This window comes from Gadus chalcogrammus, chromosome 20, assembly GCF_026213295.1.
Source record: "Gadus chalcogrammus isolate NIFS_2021 chromosome 20, NIFS_Gcha_1.0, whole genome shotgun sequence".
NCBI classification, from domain to species: Eukaryota; Metazoa; Chordata; class Actinopteri; order Gadiformes; family Gadidae; genus Gadus; species Gadus chalcogrammus.
Window position 1 is genome coordinate 1,492,535 of NC_079431.1, and position 20,599 is coordinate 1,513,133.

General features: G+C 49.5%; 1 protein-coding gene across 2 annotated transcripts; it reads right to left on the reverse strand.

Annotated features, from left to right (window-relative positions):
• Window positions 1-1,740: 1,740 nt before the first annotated feature.
• Window positions 1,741-7,254, reverse strand: slitrk5b (SLIT and NTRK-like family, member 5b). Of its 2 annotated transcripts, none has more exons than XM_056579328.1 (2): window positions 7,056-7,254; window positions 1,741-5,550 (listed from the first exon to the last, which is right to left on the reverse strand). In XM_056579328.1, exon 2 carries the CDS (start codon window positions 5,495-5,497, stop codon window positions 2,918-2,920), a length of 2,580 nt encoding a protein of 859 aa, XP_056435303.1. In that variant the 5' UTR covers window positions 5,498-5,550; window positions 7,056-7,254; the 3' UTR covers window positions 1,741-2,917. The 2 variants fall into 2 exon arrangements, with proteins under 2 accessions (XP_056435303.1, XP_056435305.1); XM_056579330.1 differs by lacking the exon at window positions 7,056-7,254 and adding an exon at window positions 5,990-6,046.
• Window positions 7,255-20,599: the final 13,345 nt, after the last annotated feature.

Sequence of the window (20,599 nt, forward strand, 5' to 3'; positions counted from 1 at the left end):
GGACGAGAGGAAAAACAGCCTCACCTCTGTTAAATGTTAGAGGAAGAAAGCGGTGCTGGGAAAACCATATGCCATTGTCAAAGCGTTCAATATTTCAACTAACGCGCCGCAACGCCCCACTTTTGGTTCTTATTCTTCACCCCCTTGTTCCATGACAGGATATGTTTTTTGAAACACAGCTAATTAGACGTTTCCATGGATACGGGGTCCCGGATAAAAAAGAAAAAAAAGAAGCCACGTCTGGTCCAGGAATAGAATTTGTTTTGTGAGTGTCTGTAGGCGTTCCCCGGTGGGCCAACTCATCTCCGGTTCAGATGGTAGGCTACAGCTACAGTCAGATCACAGCCGTTACTCCTCACCAGAGACCTCACAACAGCACACCAGGGAACGGCATTCCTCCACACAGGAGCGCACAACACCAGGGAGACAGCAGAACAACACAACAGGAAACTGCAGTGAGGGCTGTTCAAATGTTGTAATCAAATGTGACGTGAGTAGTTAAACCAAATGGCAGTGTACTTGTCTATTGCATCACTCTAAACATGGGAAACTCAACCCTAAACTATTAAAGATTAACCAAATAGATTATGCTGTCTATTGTGGCGTCTTTAAATGTAATCTCACCCTAACGGTGCCACTAAGACGACCATTTCCCAATGCCGCTTCACAGCACACCATCAATGATTCACTTCACAGCATGCAAATGAAATAACATACATGAAACTTAAGTTAATTCATATGTTTTATTAATTTAATGGACAAAGCTCAGGACCCGTTTTAAACAATAATTCACATCTTCCATTTCCATTGGCTATCCCCTTGTGTGTGCGTGCGTGTGCGTGTTTGTGTGAGGTGTTGCTTTCTGCAATCTAACAAAAACATGAGCTTAAGACCATCAGTTCACATGACAACAGCGTTCTATTTACAATGGATCAAACAGAAAAGAGCAGAATAATAGTAGGCATTATAATTGGAATGATAATGATAAAAATAACTGTGATTTCCCCAGTTTCTTTTCTGTTGTATAAAAATATATGTTGAACAATGCACGTTTGGTAATCTCTCATCAGGAGTGTTTGAATTCTTACATCAACAACTCATTTATTCCGCATGAAATTGCCTCCAATTTGTGACTCACATATTGAACCAAATGGATGGTAAAAGTCCTCAACTGAGAGAGAAAGTACTGAAAATGAAAACACTTGTGTGTGTGTGTGTGTGTGTGTGTGTGTGTGTGTGTGTGTGTGTGTGTGTGTGTGTGTGTGTGTGTGTGTGTGTGTGTGTGTGTGTGTGTGTGTGTGTGGTTGCGTCACTATTTACACCTAAGCTGCTGACTGGTTTTCGACATCAAGAAAGCTAACAGCTCGTGTTGCAAAACAAAGCATAGTCATCACCAGTGTTGGGAAGCTCTGAGTGACTCTAACCCACTCCTGATCGGGATCCTCCGAAGACAAGCAACGTCGCTCACGTTAATGGTTCAGTCCTGTTAATACACCAGAGGTTCAGATAGCATAGACCTGGGGCTGCTGGCTGTCATCAAAGGGCTCAGTGCTAACGTGTACGAGCTCACCGTGCACCAAACATGAACGAGGGTACAATTCTATTTCCGCACGTACACTGTGCACCAAAGACCGAACAGTGATACAGTCAGCTGCAGTCATGCACTCACACAAACCGAGGAGAATGCAAAATTAATATTTTTTGAATCACACCCTTTTTATGTTTTGAATGAGAAATTAAATCAGTGTAACAACGCTACCAGGTACCAGTTGTGTGTCCTCAGAGATGAGATGTAAGATGCATTAAATCCGGGATGTATAAGGGTTCTATTGGGGCATTAAAGAGGACAGTATAGACTCAGACAACAAACCACCTTGTTCTATCACTGCATAGTGCAACAACGTTCTGTGTTCATTTATTTTTTAGATGTGTCATCATTTGATTTTTATACAATTTTGCAGAGGGACTGCTCTTCATCGTGTTTTACATCAAAGAAAGTGACATCTCATCGTCAACGTGTTACAGTCAACAGTGCATTTCTGTGCAAAATCAAACGGGAGATAAACCGATACATATGAGGGTTATATACTGTAGTACAAAAATAATGTTGTATAAAAAACATATGCATGGAGTGGGGGCCCAAGGCCAACCGATCTAAGACCACCCACGTCCCCTCAGCTGAACGCCGTCTCCCATGGGACCCCAGCAGTCCTCCCCCATCAGGGAGGGTCAGCGATGGGACGCCGGTCCGCCCAGAGTTCTACAGCGCCCCACTGATTCCAGAACAGTTAACTACAGTAAGTAATGCATTTAGGAGGCCGATCCGTGCCAGCAGGCTGGCCCCGGTGCCTCCGGGCCACCGCCTCCTCCCCTCAGAGGCGGTTTGTACACCGGCACCCGGCGCTGACGTCGTTAGTATCGACAGGCTGCTCACCACAGAGACGGATCAAACTTGTTTGTGTCGGAACATATTCGCCTGCTTATTTTTTGTTTGCATAGTTCAGCCGCTGAAGGGGGTGTCTTTTTGGATCGTTTATTGATGTCTGTCCTGATGCCAGCTTTCTGCCTTTGGAATAATATTGTGGTTGGTTCCCGGTCCAAGACCGTATCCTTTACTCTGTTAAGTATGCCTTAAGTAGAAATACCCTCCATCCCGCTTTCAGCAAAGAATCTATTTACAATTACTGTTCACAAACAAAGTGATTCCGAATGACGGTAAAAATCTGCAATAAAAACACAATTTCATGTAATTTACATAATTGGCATATATTACACAGGGGATCCTAGACAGCGTGCTTTACACACACACACACACACACACACACACACACACACACACACACACACACACACACACACACACACACACACACACACACACACACACACACACACACACACACGCGCCTCTACAAAGCTAGAACTGTGAATAAGTCGTGTGTTTCTCCAGCACTTCAAGGTAATCTGGATCAATGTGCAGCTTGGCTTTCAGCTCCCAGTACTCGCTGCGGCTGGGCTCCGAGGCCGCGTACGCAGTACTGGGAGCGGAGCAGTACAGGATCGTCTGCTGCTGTACTCTCTCGGGGTGCGTGCACTGGGGCCTCGCATCAAAGTCTGCGTCGTAGCGAGCGGATGAGTGTTCGCTGTGCCGGCACGGCAGCACGCCGCAGTGGGGGCCGCGGGGTTCCGTCTCCGACGCGTCCCTGTGGTAGTACGCCCCGTCCTTGGGGCCGCAGCAGCGTCTGATGACGGGGGGCTCCGTGGCGGTGCTGCCGTACTCGGAGCTCAGCGCCTCGTGGTCGACGTCGCCCAGGAAGGGCCCGTTCAACCCCTCCAGATCCCGGTACGTGTCCAGGGGTTGGCTGACGGGGGTGTGGGCGGCGTGCTCGGCAGGGGGGGGGATGAACTCGTACACGTGGCCGGCGGAGGTCCGGACCTTGGGGATGGCCGCCTTCTTGTACAGGCCGTACTCCATGTTCAGCGAGCTGATGCAGGCGTTCACCGACATGTTCTGCTCGTGCTGCGCCTTCTGGTGCCTCTTCCTCACGGCCGCGAACAGCCCCGCCGCCACGAACACCGACGCTATGAAGATGATGAGCAGGGCGAGGATGAGCACCGACAGGGGGACGGCGTCGCGCGGCGCGTCCGAGTCCAGCGAGGTCTCTATGGTGACGGTGCTGCCGGGGAACGCCTCCTCCGAGGGCGTGACCGCGGGGGCCACGGCGGACGCGTTGTTGGGGCAGAAGTTGGTGGTCTTGATGTACCGCATGTCCTCCCCCGACAGCTTCCTGGGGGAGCTGCAGATGACGTTGTTGACCACGGTGCCCGTGCTGAGCTGCTCCAGCCAGCTACGCAGCTCCAGGATGGAGCAGGAGCAGTCCCAGGGGTTCTCGAAGAGGTCCACCTGCACCAGGGCGGAGAGCTGGTCCAGCACGCCGCTGACGGGCAGCGAGCGGAGGTGGTTGTTGCGCAGGTTCAGCCGGGCGAGCGTCAGGCCCGTGAAGGCGCCCTCGGGCAAGGCCTTCAGCAGGTTGTTGTTCAGGAACAGCAGCTGGAGGTTGGGGAGGTGCTGGAAGGTGTTGACGGCCACCTCTTTGATGACGTTGTATTCTAGGTACAAGAACTGGATGCTCTCCAGGCCGTAGAAGATGTCGCCGGTGAGGCGTTCGATCACGTTGCCGTTGAGGTATAACCGGCGTAGGTGCTTCAAGTCGCCGAACGCCCGGTCACGTATGTGAGCGATTCGATTGTTTCCCAGATGGAGCAAATCCAGACCGGTCGCCTCGATGAAGTCTGACCTGCGGACGACTGTGATGTAGTTCCCCGTGAGATACATCTTCTTAGGATTGTACGGCTTGGGATTTAAATCAGAGATCCGCTCTACTTTCCTCTCTTGGCAATTAACATTCAGGCCCAGGTCTGATATTTGAAGATTACAAGTGCAGGCAGCGGGGCAATCTAAAGGCACCGGGGACTTAGTCTGATATGAAACAATTTGACCGTAATTCTGAGGCTTATTGGACGGGACTCGCGCGGTGGGCTTCGACTTTAATTTGCCCGACTGCCGCGGTCCTTTGGTGGGCCTAGAGGAGGAGCGGGCGATGCCCGAGGAGGTGAAGGGGGAGGTGACGGCGGCGGGAGGCGTGCGCTGGTACGCATCGCTGCTCAGACGGGGCATCTCGTACTCGGCGATGGCCCGGCGAGGACACAGCTCCTGCTTGGAGAGCTCATCGGCGTCGCGGCCGTGCAGCCGGAAGGGGAACTCGCAGACCACGTCCCCGACCAGCGCCGTGTACGAGATGCTCTCCAGCCAGGTCTTCAGGGCGATCAGCTCGCAGGAGCAGTTCCAGGGGTTCTCCTCCAGCTGCAGCTCCACCACGTCCGTCATGTGCTCCAGCAGCCCCGAGTACGGCAGCGTCTTCAGCTGGTTCCCCCGGAGGTCCAGGTGGGTCAGGGGAACCAGCTGGAAGACGTTGGTGGGCAGCGAGGAGATGAGGTTGTCGTTGAGGATCAGGACCTCCAGGTGCATCAGGCGGCTGAAGGAGTCCGCCTCCACGTGCGTGATGTAGTTGTAGTCCAACTGCAGGTACTCCAGGTTCTCCAGACCGTAGAACAGCTCCTCCCTCAGCGCGTCAATCTTGTTGTTGTTGAGGTGCAGCCGTCTCAATCCCTGCAGGCCGTTGAAGGCCCCCGGCTGCACCTCCGAGATGTCGTTGCTGCCCAGGTGCAGGATGGTCAGGCCCGTGTACGCCACAAAGTCGTCGACCGAGAGCTTGCTCAGCAGGTTCCCGGTGAGCAGGAGGTGGTAGGTGGGGTAGTACACGGGCTGGACCTCGCTGAGACTCCCGATGCCGCGGGCCTCACAGCCCACGGTGAGGACGTCCTCCTTCTCCTCGCAGGCACACAGCCGCTCACACGTGTCCCCGTAGCTCTGGAACATCTCCGCCACGCTCATGGATGTTGCAATCGTACAGAGAAGCAGAATCCAGGGATGCATGTTTTCTCGTTGCTGGGGACGATGTTCACTGAGGGATGAGTCGCCAGTCTCCTCTGGGAAACAAAGTACAGCTTCGTTGAAAGATAAGGAGGGCGACATAAATGATGTGATGCAATAGATAACAGCCCAGCCCAAAGTCTTGCATGCACCCTGAAGTAACTTCCAGTAGCGAGACGGCGATGGGTTAAAGCAGAACCGCCAGATAATCCAAATTAACAACGCAATTAAGCCAATTAGTGGAGGCTGAAAAATAGGCACGTCTATTAATTAATCGCAGCACTTAGACTAATAGCTAGAACAGGCAAAATCAGATTTGTTGTGCAATATGCAATACGTTATAATAGCCCGCAATATTATCGCATTTTTTAATTAAAAAATCAACAAATTACTAATGGATAAAAAAAGAGCCCGTCCATCTCGAGAAGAGCCGGTTCCCCGTGCACGTTATTATCCCACGCGACGTTGTTCAATTCCTCCGGGTCAGGCGCCTACCTCACGCGAACTGTGGAGGAGCCGCGCTCCTCGTGAACCGTCTCCTCGCGCTGTTCATCGTAAATCCGTCAAACGTTGAAGAAGAAGAAGTGAGAATCAGGACGCGAAGCCGGGGTGGCGTCTCCATCGCACCGCCACACAGGAGCCGAGAAGTGCTGATCAACCATATCTGCCAAACGCTCCTCTTTATAACACTCCCCGCCGGAGGAGACGCACTGCTATGCCTGGTAACAAAGTTGCTTATTCTCTCTCTCTCTCTCTCTCTCTCTCTCTCTCTCTCTCTCTCTCTCTCTCTCTCTCTCTCTCTCTGTTCTATCTCTCTTCACTTGCTCTCCCTCTCTCTGCCTCTCTCCACTTGCTCTCTCTCTCTCTCTCTCTCTCTCTCTCTCTCTCTCTCTCTCTCTCTCTCTCTCTCTCTCTCTCTCTCTCTCTCTCTCTCTCTCTCTCCATGCTCTCCCCCCCCCCCCCCTCCTCTCTCTCTCTCTCTCGCTCTCTCTCTCCCGGAGAAAACCCAAAGGCTCTAAACGTTCGCGCACACGCAAACACGAACGAAAGGCGAACACACGACCGCCAATGTTTGTGTGTGTGTGTGTGTGTGTGTGTGTGTGTGTGTGTGTGTGTGTGTGTGTGTGTGTGTGTGTGTGTGTGTCTGTGTGTGTGTGTGTGTGTGTGTGTGTGTGTGTGTGTGTGTGTGTGTGTGTGTGTTTGTGCTGCGTTTGTGTTTTAATGTGCGTATAGGAGCGCGCGTGCGTGTAGTTACGTGGAGTGCTCGCGCTCTTGAGTCGGAAGAATGTCAAGTCATTTCATCTCTCGGAGAGTCGTCTCACACGCCCACCCAATCCCGCCAAAACAGGACTCATCTACCTCTGACCAGAGACGGAGTCTGCCTGACAGAGCGGTCAATCATTCATGTGAGGCGTCTGAGGTGTTTCTTCCTAATAAACTAAACGATTAGACAGAAACTAAACGGATGTGTTCAGTGTTACGGTCACTTATAGAGGTTGCGACATCTATCTAACCCCGACTCAACGACTCCTCAATTCCACGGCGCGTCACGGTTGTTTACCTGCTCTCCCACGCACCCCTCCAGACCGCAGAATGGTACGGCCGAGCTATCCGCGTTCCAGATGCTATTTGTGGACGCCTCACTCGGAACGAGGGGCCCCTTAGTGACAGCTCTTCTATGGGCGACCCTGCGGAAGACAATGGGATCCGACACATGCTCTCTGCGTCTGGGGATCACTTCCCGTTCGGGGATACTTGAATTATATCGTCCCCAACCCCCCTCCCTCCCTCTCGATAAATCCCTGGAGATGTGAGACGCCGTGAGTCCCACAATATTGAAAATGTCAGCCGTTGACATTAGTGTGGCGTGGAACACAGTCACGTGATCACGCTCCACCACACCCCCATGCATCCACCACACCCCCGCCGTCCAGCCCTCCCGGTGACGGCGGGTTTGTTGTGGATGTGAATTCACGGGGGAGACATCGTTTCCCCTCTAATCAGCGGCTGCCGGGTTCCGGGGAGCTAATTAAAAGCTGAATTATCCCGTTATATGACTTCATCGGCACCTGAGGCCTTCACGGAGAAACACAGCAGAAAGGATTGTGTCGACGTTGCATCACCTTGTCTTGCGTTGCGTCACCTTTATTTTGTTTCCTTCGAATAATAAAACTCATGCACTTTATCACCGTGATATGTAGGCTACAACGGGGGTGCTGTCAGTTTAGCATAGCGACCAGGGCGAGATGTCTGTATGCAACCATACTACTATCAGAGTACCCTGGTACCATAATACTACTATAGGCACACCACTGTTATCTATTGGAGTACCAGAGTATACTCTGGTACATAGGCCTACCCTTGTACCCAATACTACTACAGTATACTACCTCATTTATTGGAGTAAATGTACCAGCGTGCCACAGTAGCCATAGCAGGTACACCACTGAATGTAAAGGAGTAAATGTACCACAGTACCCAAGTTATACTATAGCATTACTGTATTTATTGGAGTAGGTGTTCCAGAGTATATTAGTACCACAGTACTACTATAGCAGGTGTACTACAGTATTTATCGGAGATGTACCTTAGTACCACAGTAGCCTTCTACAGCAGGAATACCACTGTGTTTAAATGAGAAGATGTTCCAGAGTACCTTACTACCATAGTACTACTATAGCAGGTGTACTTATAGGAGGAGATGTACCACAGTAGCCTACTACTATAGCAGGCCTACTGCCGTATTTATAGGAGGAGATGTGGGCCCACAGTACCTCTACAGCAGGTATACTACAGTATTTATAGGAGGAGATGTAGCAGTCACAATGAAAAGGTAAGGGGGATGCTCAGTGACGCGCGACATCTCTCCACATGACCGACGCCTCGTCAGACGCGACGGCTGACGAGGCGTCGGTCATGTGGAGAGATGTCGCGCGTCATTGCGCAGCAGTGAGGATTTATGCTGCGTCTCCCTCATCCACTCTGCAGCCGGTCTCCGCTCGCATCGCGAGTGGCTGGGGCGAGCGCCCGGGAGAGAGCCGCCCCCCCCAGCGCTGACTTAAGGGTACAGAGTGTGTGCGCCCGCCCCCCCTCCAGCGGATCCTCCACCTCCGCTCTATTTAGAGTCGCGGCGCCGTTCTCCCCATCCAGCGGCGCCGAGCATAAATTAGCATACATTGGTTGTGATGCTAACTTGTTAGTAAACAAGGCGCAGCTTTTTGTGACGTTGTTGCTCCTTTGTTTACTGCCCTAGTGAATGTGGGTCCTATTGTCTGGTCAGGTCTAGAGGAGGTGGGGTTGTGGGATTTGTGTTGTTTTGTTTAGTAAGGAGCTATTGTTGATGGATGGAAGTCGACTGTGAGTGTGTGTGTTGTGTTGTTTGTGAGGGAGGGAGGGAGGGAGGGAGGGATGGAGGGAGGGAGAGAGAGAGTAACAGAGAGGGAGAGTGAGAGAGAGAGGGGAGGGAAAGGGAGGGAGGAGAGAGTACACAGAGAGGGGAGTGAGAGAGCGGAGGGAGAGAGAGAGAGAGGAGAGAGAGAGAGAGAGAGAGAGAGAGATGAGAGAGAGGGAGAGAAGAGAGAGAGAGAGGAGAGAGAGAGAGGGAGGGATACAGGGAAGGAAGGAGGGTGAGATAAAGAGGGAGGGAGGGAGGGAGGGAGGGAGAGAGTAGAGAGAGGGAGGGTGATGTTGCGAATAAGAGGAGCTGAAAATTAGATAGATGGTTGCATTAGGATTCCAGCCTTATTTCATTTTCCATGTCGTTGAACATATTCCATATCACACACCCACATACTCAGGCACACAAACACACACAGGCACGCACACACACGCTAACGCACACTGACAAACACACACGCACACACACACACACACACACACACACACACACACACACACACACACACACACACACACACACACACACACACACACACACACACACACACACACACACATTCACACACAGAAACAGCATGACCAAATAAATATCATGATGACTCATAATTACAGTGGCAGACATGCATACATGCTGACATTTTATGCCACTGTGAATCATGTAGTTATTATTTTTTATTTATTTAGTTATCTTTTATTCATTTGATGTTTTTTTATGCTGGAGTGCTTTGCAGATGTAAAATCTAAATAACATTTTGTGTCAAATGTCTATAACGGTGCTGATGGTAATAATCCTGCCATTAACCACTGCACCGTTTTCGGTAAACCTATAGTAATTGGCCAGGCAGGCAATAGGCTTCTATAAACTCACTTTTCATCATTAGCCACGAAGGCGCCTGGGTTCTTGTCAGGGTGCTTGGCGCCACCTAGCGGGGACTGGTCAAAGTTACAACCGAATATCGACCAGGAGGTTTAGGAGATAAACTTTTGGTATTTACAAAATAATATGAAAAGAATATCAATATGAGGAATGAAAAAAAAGAGAATTGTGTATGTGCAAACAAATAAACAATGAACAAATAAGCAAAACAACCAAACAAACCCGTGTTTAATTGAATTTCGATCGACCAGAAAGAGCAATATAATAACGATATCATGGAGAATAAATAACTCCAATTAGGCTTATGATTTGATTTTTGCTAATGGTTTCCAGAGGGATGCATTAGTTAACTAGCGGTGCGTGTGTGTGCGTGAGAACAGCGCGTTATGAGCAGCACGAGGCTGTGTTCCGGTGTCGTTCCTCCTCAAACCGTAGGGTGTCACTACTGACCGAAAATTAAAGGTTTTTAGGATTGGTCTTTGTTGTCAAGTTTGATTGACAGCTACCTTGGAAAAGTCTGCCTCAATATTCAAAGATGTGCTGTCAACATACACATTTATTTAAATATATAATATAGCATAGGCCTACACATATTAAAGACGATAGGCTTTCATTCCTCAACCAAAAGCTTAATTTAAGAGATTTAAATAAAACATGTTACTAATTAATTCATAACCGAGCATTTAACGACAGCGTATAATGGTTAAAACAAATATTCATGTTGATTTAAAATAACGAGTCTTTTGCAACTTCTAACGTAATTACAGCGAGCTGGTTATCTGTTGGATGTGCTTATGCGTGTGTGTGTGTGTGTGTGTGTGTGTGTGTGTGTGTGTGTGTGTGTGTGTGTGTGTGTGTGTGTGTGTGTGTGTGTGTGTGTGTGTGTGTGTGTGTGTGTGTGTGTGTGTGTGCGTGCGCGTGTCTGCGTTTTTGCGTGTGTGTGTGTCTGTGTGCGTTTTCGTCCGTGCGTGCGTGCGTGCGTGTGTGTGTGAGGTAAAGTGCTCGCGGGTCACCAGGGTAAAAAGACACTCAGGCGCGGAGTGGCCGCTGCCCCCCCGCCCTCCTAATTCAACACCGCGTCGTCCTTTATCTGCAGATGCTCACACCAACACATGACTCCCCTGCCCACTCAACAGCACGCATCCTTTGATTAGTATACGATATGCTAATCAGCATACAACAAGGCAGAGAGTGGGCCTGGGTGCGAGTTGTCTTGGGTTCGCTCTCTCTCACACACAAACACACACACACACACACACACACACACACACACACACACACACACACACACACACACACACACACACACACACACACACACACACACACACACACACACACAGACAAACACAAACACAAACACACACACACACACACACAGGGCTGTTTTCAGTAGAAGCAGAGAGGGGAGCTCAAATCGAATGCAGAAAGCTATTTCCGTGCTTATCTCGTACCCTGCTCCGATGACCGGAGCCCCGGGTTGATTACTCGGGTCAGAAGGATCGTTATATTTTCAGACCGATGAGCCAATTGACAGCCCTCCCCCCTCCCCCCACCCAAACCACCAACCTTTTATGTGTGTGTGTGTGTGTGTGTGTGTGTGTGTGTGTGTGTGTGTGTGTGTGTGTGTGTGTGTGTGTGTGTGTGTGTGTGTGTGTGTGTGTGTGTGTGTGTGTGTGTGTGTGTGTGTGTGGAATGAATGTGCTCATTACATAAGCTACCTTCACAATCCCAAGGACAGAAGTCTTCTTTAATTATCAATGTCTTTTTGTTTTTTTTGCTCCCAGAATCCCCCCTAAAAGCCGTTGTTGTGGTATTCCCGAGAGGACGGGAGACTCATCCCGCGATGGATCCGCCTGTCAGCTGTGGTACCACCACCGCCGCGCGAGGCTTTATTTAGCCACGTGCTGTTAATTCCATGGAGGCCTGAGAGGACGTAAGCGATTGCTCACAAAAGGTCCCTTATTACAACCGGCATTACAAACTCAGGTCTGTACCACGTTGCCAAGGTAACGCACATTGTGTCCGCCTCTGTGGCTCACATCTCCCGCTCCATGCCGGGCCCAGCCAATGGCGAGGCAGTATCACGCTTGCATCGCACAAATTGCCCTGTTAATTTTCACTGTGAGGTAATAGTATGCTGTTCTCAAACTTAAGCACATGTGGGTGTTCATTCAGTTGGAATAAATAGATGCCAGTGCCTACTGTTTTGTGTTATGATGTATTGTGTTATGGCTTTTACTTGTTTTTTTGCCTTGATGCATGTTTGTGCATGAGTGTGTTGTGTGTGTTTGTGAGTGTGTGTTGTGTTTGTGTGTATGTGCATGAGTGTGGCGTGTGTGTGTGTACTTGCATGTGTGTATGTGCATGCTAGAGTTGTGTATATATGCGCATGATTGTGTAGTTGCTTATGCAAATGTGGCTGTGTGTTTGGGCATGTATGGGTGTGTATGTGTGTGTCTGTGTGTGCAAGTTTGTTTGTACAGGTGTATATGCGTTTGTATGTATGTATGTGTGTGTCTGCATGCATATGTTTGTTTATGAATTTACATTTCTATGTGCGCTTGTCTGCATAAACATATGTCTGGCGTAGCTTTGTGTTATGTACCTGTTCCCTCCCACTGACCATCTCTCTCTCTCTCTCTCTCTCTCTCTCTCTCTCTCTCTCTCTCCCTCTCTCTCTCTCTCTCTCTCCCTCTCTCTCTCCCTCTCTCTCTCCTTCTCTCTCTCTCTCTCTCTCTCTCTCTCTCTCTCTCTCTCTCTCTCTCTCTCTCTCTCTCTCTCTCTCTCCCTCTCCCTCTCTCTCTCCCTCTCTCTCTCCCTCTCTCTCTATCCTCCATCATGTAGCTCGGCCATGGCCCGACCACACAACCATCTCTCCGGTATGTGCATCACGTCTTGGGGCCTCGGCCGTCCGCGGTTCGGGGTCTCCTTTGGTTGCGTCTCGTGTTCGTCTCCCGAGGTGCCCGCCCGAGTCATACCTGATGGCAGATATGTGTCACAGCGCCGCACACCGCTGACACATCAGCAGCTGAGTGACGCGGGGGTCTTCTCGCTCCCATTCAAAATCAATATTCAGCAAACTCTGCATGTGTATTGTTGTGTGTGTGGGGGTGTGTGTGGGTGTGTGTGTGTGTGTGTGTGTGTGTGTGTGTGTGTGTGTGTGTGTGTGTGTGTGTGTGTGTGTGTGTGTGTGTGCGTGTGTGTACATACGCAAGGCCCTCTCGGTGAACCTCCGGTCGTCAGAGAGCTGCGAACAGTCCCGACCAAGATGAAGAGTGAGTCTGCAACTGCATACTTAATTGCAAATTCAAAGGATAAGAGGATAATTACTTGCTATCTGTGTGTGAGTGAGTGTGTGTGTGTGTGTTCAAGTGTGTGAAAGTAGCAGAGAGACAGGAAGAGAGGGAAGAGGAAGAAAGAGAGGGGGGGAGAGATAAGGGTGCCGCCTAAAATAGAGACTGATTTTCAAATTAACACGTTATCAAACTGTTAAGTCATTTGAAAATTGGTTTTCAACAAAGTCTTGCTGCTAATGGCCCTTTACCATTCCCAGCGCAGCGTCGAGCGCTGTAAACGCAGGCGACAACGTTAATGCCGGGTTGCGGGAAACACATTAACTTATTTTCCCAAGTTTACTTTTGACAGCTTTAACCGCGTATGAATATATCACATCACACACACATTGCACTGTACCTCGCGGTCCTCGCCATCTCTGTTCACTGACAATCTGTGTTGATGTCACGCTCACAGCCTCATCAAGCCAACACCATATTGTTGAATATTCCCCCCTCATTACTTATATAACGTTATCTCCGTGTATCTTTGATCCTGCCCGGCGATAACAGGGGTCCCTGTGCTGAGATCAACCCCCCCTGAAGGTATCGTTAGAGCGTCCGTCAGATTCAGATCCGCGGCCTCCACGGGCCTCCTTCACGTTTCATCCTCCATGCCTCAGCCGTGCTGCGGAGGAGGATGCTGCAGGATGCTTCTTGGCGGACATCGTTGACGTGGTCCTTGTTTTGAGTTCTTGGATTTCCAAGAAGAGAATCCGTCTGCGTAGGATCCACTCAGGGCCCCACGCACGGTGACCCTTGTATCCTCGCGCGTGACGGCCTTGGATTTCCATGACGACTGTCGATGGATAATAGGATGATTACGATGCTTAGCAGCAGATGCTGAAGAGAGGGAGTGCAGTGGGAATTAAAGGAAAACAATTCAGGAGGTGGGAGACAGGAGCGGGCGGGAAGGCGACGACAACAACGAAGAAGGAGTTAAACGCTGGTTAATGGACGCTCGGAATAGACGATAATGGCACAACAATGGAAGAGATATCTGTTTTAAGACCGGGAACGGATCTGGAATAGGCACCGGTAGCCATAGAATCCTTCTCAAAGCACTCCTCCTTGTTAGCCAACCTAGCTAGCTGCAATGCCACCACAGGAACCCGATAGTAGCGTCACCGCCGGAACTCCATTTCGGTCGTTTTTTGTCGCGGCGTGGAAGTCCAACAACAGTAGCGTGGAAACAGCTGGTGTTGCTGACAGCACAGTTTCCAGCGCTGATTAAATTTCGATTGATTTCTGTCAGGAGGAACGAGGCGAGGGGGCCCCCGTTTAGCGCGCGCCCCGCCGGGAGCCGGGGCGTGCGTGGGGGCGAGCCGTGTGATCCCCGGCGTCACCCCCGCCAGAACATGACAGGACGCTGGCAGAACTTATGATGCGTTCACACGCCGGAGGAGGAGGCGGGGGGCGGAGCCAAAGGTAGCGCTTGGTTTCCTTCAAGCAACACCAGTCGATAACCGTCAGGGTCGGGCTCTGCACGGCCTGAAGGAAAGCGTTTGTGTTAAATATATAAATATAAATATATATATATATATATACTAACTTATATCCTTCCTTCCTCCTTTTTTCTGGTATTGATTCATAGCCCTTCCGGCGAGGGAGCGGTTGTTTTAATAGCGTTGGTGGTTGAGTGCGGGCGTTTGTAGGACTTTGAAACGGGAGGCGATGACTTTGTCTGGGGCCTGGAGAGACGATAGTCTGGCGGCGGGCTACAAGCAGTCCCGGGGTATTTATTAACCTACGATTTTTTTTGTGGAAAGAAGAAAAAAAAAACAACAACAGCAGCAAACCCCACAAAACATCCTTTTAATTAAAAACGGTTTGCCAATTGTTTGTGCTACATCAACCGCAACCTCTAAATGAATTAACAATTGCCGAGCATAAAACGACTCCTTTGGCAAAGCTCTTTTCGGGAGGGAAGCTTCGAGGAGGGTCTCTGTCACAGGTAAATAATGACACCGCCACACAATTACTCCGCTAATTGGCTAGCGGGGAGGAAGTCACACCCCCGGCCGCCGCCGCCGGGTAAGCATTTCACACACCTGAGACGATTATTCGTGTGGATTAACGAAGTCGGTTGAATGACAGAAAAGTCATTAATCAACGGGCGCCCTCTGGTCGGAGAATCGCTCCCCAGCAGAAAATATCTTTAAGCTTTTCATTTCGCCACAGAGATTTCCGGCAAAGCTATAAAGCAGGGTGTCATAAGTGACTGGCCACACTCCAAAGCCATTAATGATGTGATGATTGAACTCTCATTCATGGAATAACCACCGACTCTTAAAATGTCATATCGGGTTTGTCAGTGGAAATCGCTCTGACAGCCCAAGGTCACGAGGAATTGATGGGTTTGATTTCACGTCGGGTTTTCAGGCCAAAGTCGCTAAGCTGAATGCTACAGTGCGTCTTGATCACATGAAAAGGGAGTCGTCTGCTGGGTTCTGATCGGGCATTCAACCCGGTCTTTAGCAGAGAGACGTGGTCAAGGACACACAGCCACATCAATGTGCTCTGTTTATCTTAAGATCGGACGAGAGCCCTCCTCAGAATGTATAGACGGCCTTAAGCACATCTCCCACCATGCTACGATGTTTGTGTGTGAAAACACAGTTTTGAGAGCGACGTGAGGTGACTTCCTTCATTTGTTCTCCTCCAGCGGCTGACCTAATGAGATCAGACAGCCTCGCTGTGACTGCCAGCTAGCCGGGCGACAGGCTAACAAAGGGACCGCATGTTTAACATATCTTGGACGGTTTATTAGGCGGGGGGGGGGGGGGGGGGGTTGGTATTTTCTCAGTATTAGCACCCTCTAAAGAATGCGCTGTTACCCCCTTGCCGGTAACATACACACTCCATAAGCTCCACATTAAAATAGGAATATCAGGGAAATCACTTCTAACATGTCATTCATGAGGGCCACCTTATGATATCTTCTCCGTGTGCGCATGGCCGCCGGAGGAATCCCTGCGTTCGACCGCTGCGTCCACCGAGCTCCCCGGTGTTGTGACTTTGGTATAGCGTTGGTGCTCAAGGGTTAATGCACGGTTAATCATTCAACAGGTGTCGTGTTTCTCTGACCTTGTCTGTGGAGGAGACCTAACAAGCTCAGGTCTCATGCATACAGAATCAAAGGACGTGCGGGTGGAACCCAAAGCCTCTGCTGTATTCTACTTCTCTGATACCCCTCACTTGCGGATCGTGATATGTATTTATGTATAAGAGAAGGCTATTGATTTTCTATAAGCAGAAGAGACGTCCTTTCACTATTAATAACCATGACAATATATTGATCATTGCAAATGCAAAAGGAGAACAAACAGCTTCCTCATATTCATATTCTCTGTTAACCTTTAGAAAAACGTCGGGTTGTGGTCAGCCGTTGAGTGCAGGGCAGTCTGATTGAGACTCGAAGACAGAGGGGTCAATTCCTCACTGCAGAAAACTCATTAGTATAACACACGTGAATGCCTTCACCCGGAAGCCTGAATCTAACTTGATTCCTGGCCTCCTTTTCCATACTCAACATGGCACAAATATACCCAGAAAAACAATCGACTGCACAAACAAATACAACCAGAAATTCCAGACGGCAAATTGTCGATAAGTGCACCCAAGGAGGTGAACTGACACCATAAAGTAGCAGTTAGACGCACATAGCGGGAACTATTTAAGTCCTGGTGTAATTTTGAAGGAGGGGTACATTTCAAAGCAGCTCAGAGTGAAATGGACCAAACGCTTTAAACCCCGGCACTGAACTCCCGAGTTTCACTACTGGCAGGCAGAGCGGAGCCATGATGAGCTGGCAGTGTAGCCCATTCTACTTCGGAAAATGATGACCATTATATTTATCTTTGTGCGGACCTCAATGGGGAGAGGGCGGCACTTGCCGCTGAGTAAATTGACCTCATGAATCTAATTAGAATTTAGACGATTTTCGCAGGCTTGTCAATGTCATTTAAAAAATAAACATATTTGAGTCTTGGCGCTGGTCGACTTGGCGATATCCTAGCAGGAGTGACTCCCATGGAGATTCAGCCACAAAGGCCTCTCGTCCTCTCCTATCTCCCCACCATCTCCCAACCAGTGTCCTTGGAAGGTTACCAGCGTGTGACTCTGGCGTAACACGGCCATGCCCGAGCTAAAGGCCACAGCGTTCCAGTACGACTGTACTATTCGGGGGAAATAGCAAAGTAGTTACGTGACGACTTTCTGACTCTTGGACGACGTTGCCTTTGGACTGCTGCTGCGGCTAGAGCCAAGAGGATTAAACACTGCATGATATTTGGCATTGGCGTGGTGGGCTGGAAGTCTATAATGTACGTTGCAGTAGCTATAGCGTCATATTGTTGTACTGATGGATCAGGGAATGATAGAACAGCATGTAATGCAACCGCGGTAATCCGGCAGCAAATCAAATCAATCCACAGAGGTGGTGCAGATGCTCCGATGTTTAGCAGCCTTTGTTGCCTTGACATCTCGTTTCTGAGTTATCCCGCTTGTAATCAGATCACACAGGAAGTGTCTTAATGGCACCACTACAAAGGGGAGAGAGCAGCTATTCCCAGTCGCTGGTTGGGCGAACACACACACTAACACGCGACGACGCACGCATTAACATGCGTGACAGTCGCTCAGCAAAATGTGTGTAGGAAAACAAAAACGCCAGACAAAACCCGAAGCCCAATAATTGGATTTAATACAGAGCCTAATTTAACAATTTGTTTTCGGGCCGTCTCTTGTGCATTCTAAATAACATCTAAAGCGCCTGCCAGTCCAGCGACCCGAGCAGTGACGGTTGAAAGGGATTCAAGTCCAAAGGCCCGATTCCTCTGTGGCGGTATCAATACAACCCACATCATACTAATCCTGCCTTCTATTAGAACCCTTCACACGAGGTCTGGCCGGCCACGCGGCCGCTAATAGGCCTCTTAAGAGAGCCGCAGAATATCTAGTTGGGGAGGAATTGCTAAATGGCACAGCCGACGTGGGCTTTTCTCCGTTGCTTAAATGCAGTTCTGTGACGGAGCCTTTCACCATAATCTTGCCCGCAGGTGGGAGGAGAGGGAGGGAGTAAACACTCTGGATGCTCGAATGCGAGTCCCCCTGTTCTGCACAACGCGCTGCATGTGAATGTGTGAGACTGATGACCAGCCGCCGTCTGACAGCCAGCGTTCTGGTCGGACCAAGAAGCCTCTTGCGCGGCGGCCTCCCGACTGAATACTGATTTAATAAACAGCCTATCGATTCCTACAGAGAGGCCGCGTGTCCGTGGGTGCTCTCTCTCTTTCTCTCTCTCTCTCTCTCCCTCCCTCCCTCCCTCCCCCTCCCCCCCTCTCTCTCTCTCTCTCTCTCTCTCTCTCTCTCTCTCTCTCTCTCTCTCCCTCTCTCTCTCTCTCTCTCTCTCTCTCTGTCTCTGTCTCTCCATCTCTCTCTCCCTCTCTCTCTCTCTCTGTCTCTCTCTCTCTCTCTCTCACTCCATCTCTCCCTCTCTCTCTTTAGACTGCATGTGTTCTCTGCCTCTCTCTGCCCCTCTCTTCACCTGTCTCTCTCTCTCTCTGACCCTCCCTCTACTTGTCTCCATCTCCGCCTCTCCTCTCTATTTCTCTGTCTTTTTTTCTGTCCCTCTCTCTCTCTACTTGACTCTCTCTCCCTCTGCCTGCATCTTTTTTTTCTCTCTCTACCTGTGTCTCTCTCTCTCTTTATGCTTGTCTCTCTCCCTTCAACTGTCTCTCTACCTGTCTCTCTCTCCCTCTGCCTGCATCTTTTTCACTCTTTCTTCTGGTTTGTTTTTCTCTCTCCCTCTCTCTCTCTCTCTCTCTCTCTCTCTCTCCCTCTCCCTCTCTCTCTCTCTCTCTCTCTCTCTCTCTCTCTCTCTCTCTCTCTCTCTCTCTCTACCCCTCTCTCTCTATGCCACACCTCTGTCTGCTTCTCTGTTTCATTCTGCCTTTTCATGTCACAACTTCAACATTCCTCTCTGTCAGTGACGGATTTGAATCGTTTGGAGGCGGACGTTTATTCCTATTTTTCCGTGGCAGATATTGGCCCAGTTTGTCTGCTAGAAGGCAGACTAGAAACTATTCCTGCCCATTTATTTTTAAAGCAGAGGAGAAAGTGTGTCATGACCCAGTAACAGTAAAGACAAAACATGGCTGACATCCTGGCCGACCGTTGCCACTACACCTCTCCTTCGCTTCTCGCTGTTAGCCGGAAACCTTGCTATGATTTAGCAGATATGAATATATGTACTACTCTCCTTCCCCCTGTTGGGAGAATGTCATAAGCTTTTCGGTTCAGGAGCACTTACAGCGAGAGGGGTTTTAGAGTGTGGTATTTCCTCACGGACAGGGTCAATAAAAGTAGTGTTAATTCCCCAGGGTCTAAATAAAAGAGCGACTGAAGTGTTCAGTGTGGGTGTCTGGTCTTACGGCCGCGGAGGGCCGGGTTTTATGGGTAGTATTAGTAAGGGCTTACGACCTGCACCTTGGCTTTGCGCCGTAGATTTATATTCTGGCCGTGTCGTGGGTCCACTTATGCACAAAGTTATCCCTTAACATGTTAGCTTTAAGTTTATTTCCCCTTCACGGCCGCCTGTGCTCGGCCTGGCCTCTGATTGGATGGTTTCATGTCTCTCCTCTCCACGGTGAGCCGGTGAGTGCCGAGCTTTCTGGTGGAAAGCTGGCAGCTCGGCAGTGCCCAGGTGGGTGCTTCTCCGTGGGTACACACTGGTTGAGGTGTGATAACGCACCCCTCCCACACGCACGCACACACGCATGCATGCACTGCACTCACGCACACACACAGGCAAGCATGAACACACACAAGAACGGACACACACGCCATGCGTGCACACACACACAAGCACGCAGATACACACGCATGCACACATGTATGTATGCACGCACACACGCACATACAGGCAAGCACACACACAAAAAACACACACACACACACACACACACACAGAATGGAGCTGTGATTAAGGGCTACCCAAAATAAAATAGACATGACTTTTAAATTAAATCCTTATTTAATTAACATTGAATAATCAGAATATTGTACAAACACTGTTCAACAAGATATTGCCAATTTTAAATATATAATGTAATGAGGAACCGTTATTCTTGTACATGTGGTTCGGAAGTGTTCAGGATTCAGGATGTAGTACAGGGGAATGACTTTGATGAATTAGCATTCCATCATCTCAGAGCTCAGGTTAAGAAACAGTGATAAAAGATTGCCTCAGCCAAAGCCATGGAGCTTCCTGCCTTCATGCAACATTGTTCAATACTGTGTAGAGTTAGGGAAATCCTTCTAGATAAAGTATGTAAAATGTTATCACAAGAATCTCTTTCCAAAGTGAAAGATGGCTCGGATTGTAAGTATTATGAGATTTTCGGTTCCATAAAATATGGCTCAATGCAATGTGTGTGATTGAGAATGATAGCAGCTACATCTTCTGGCGGTTTAAAGATTAAAAAACCCAAA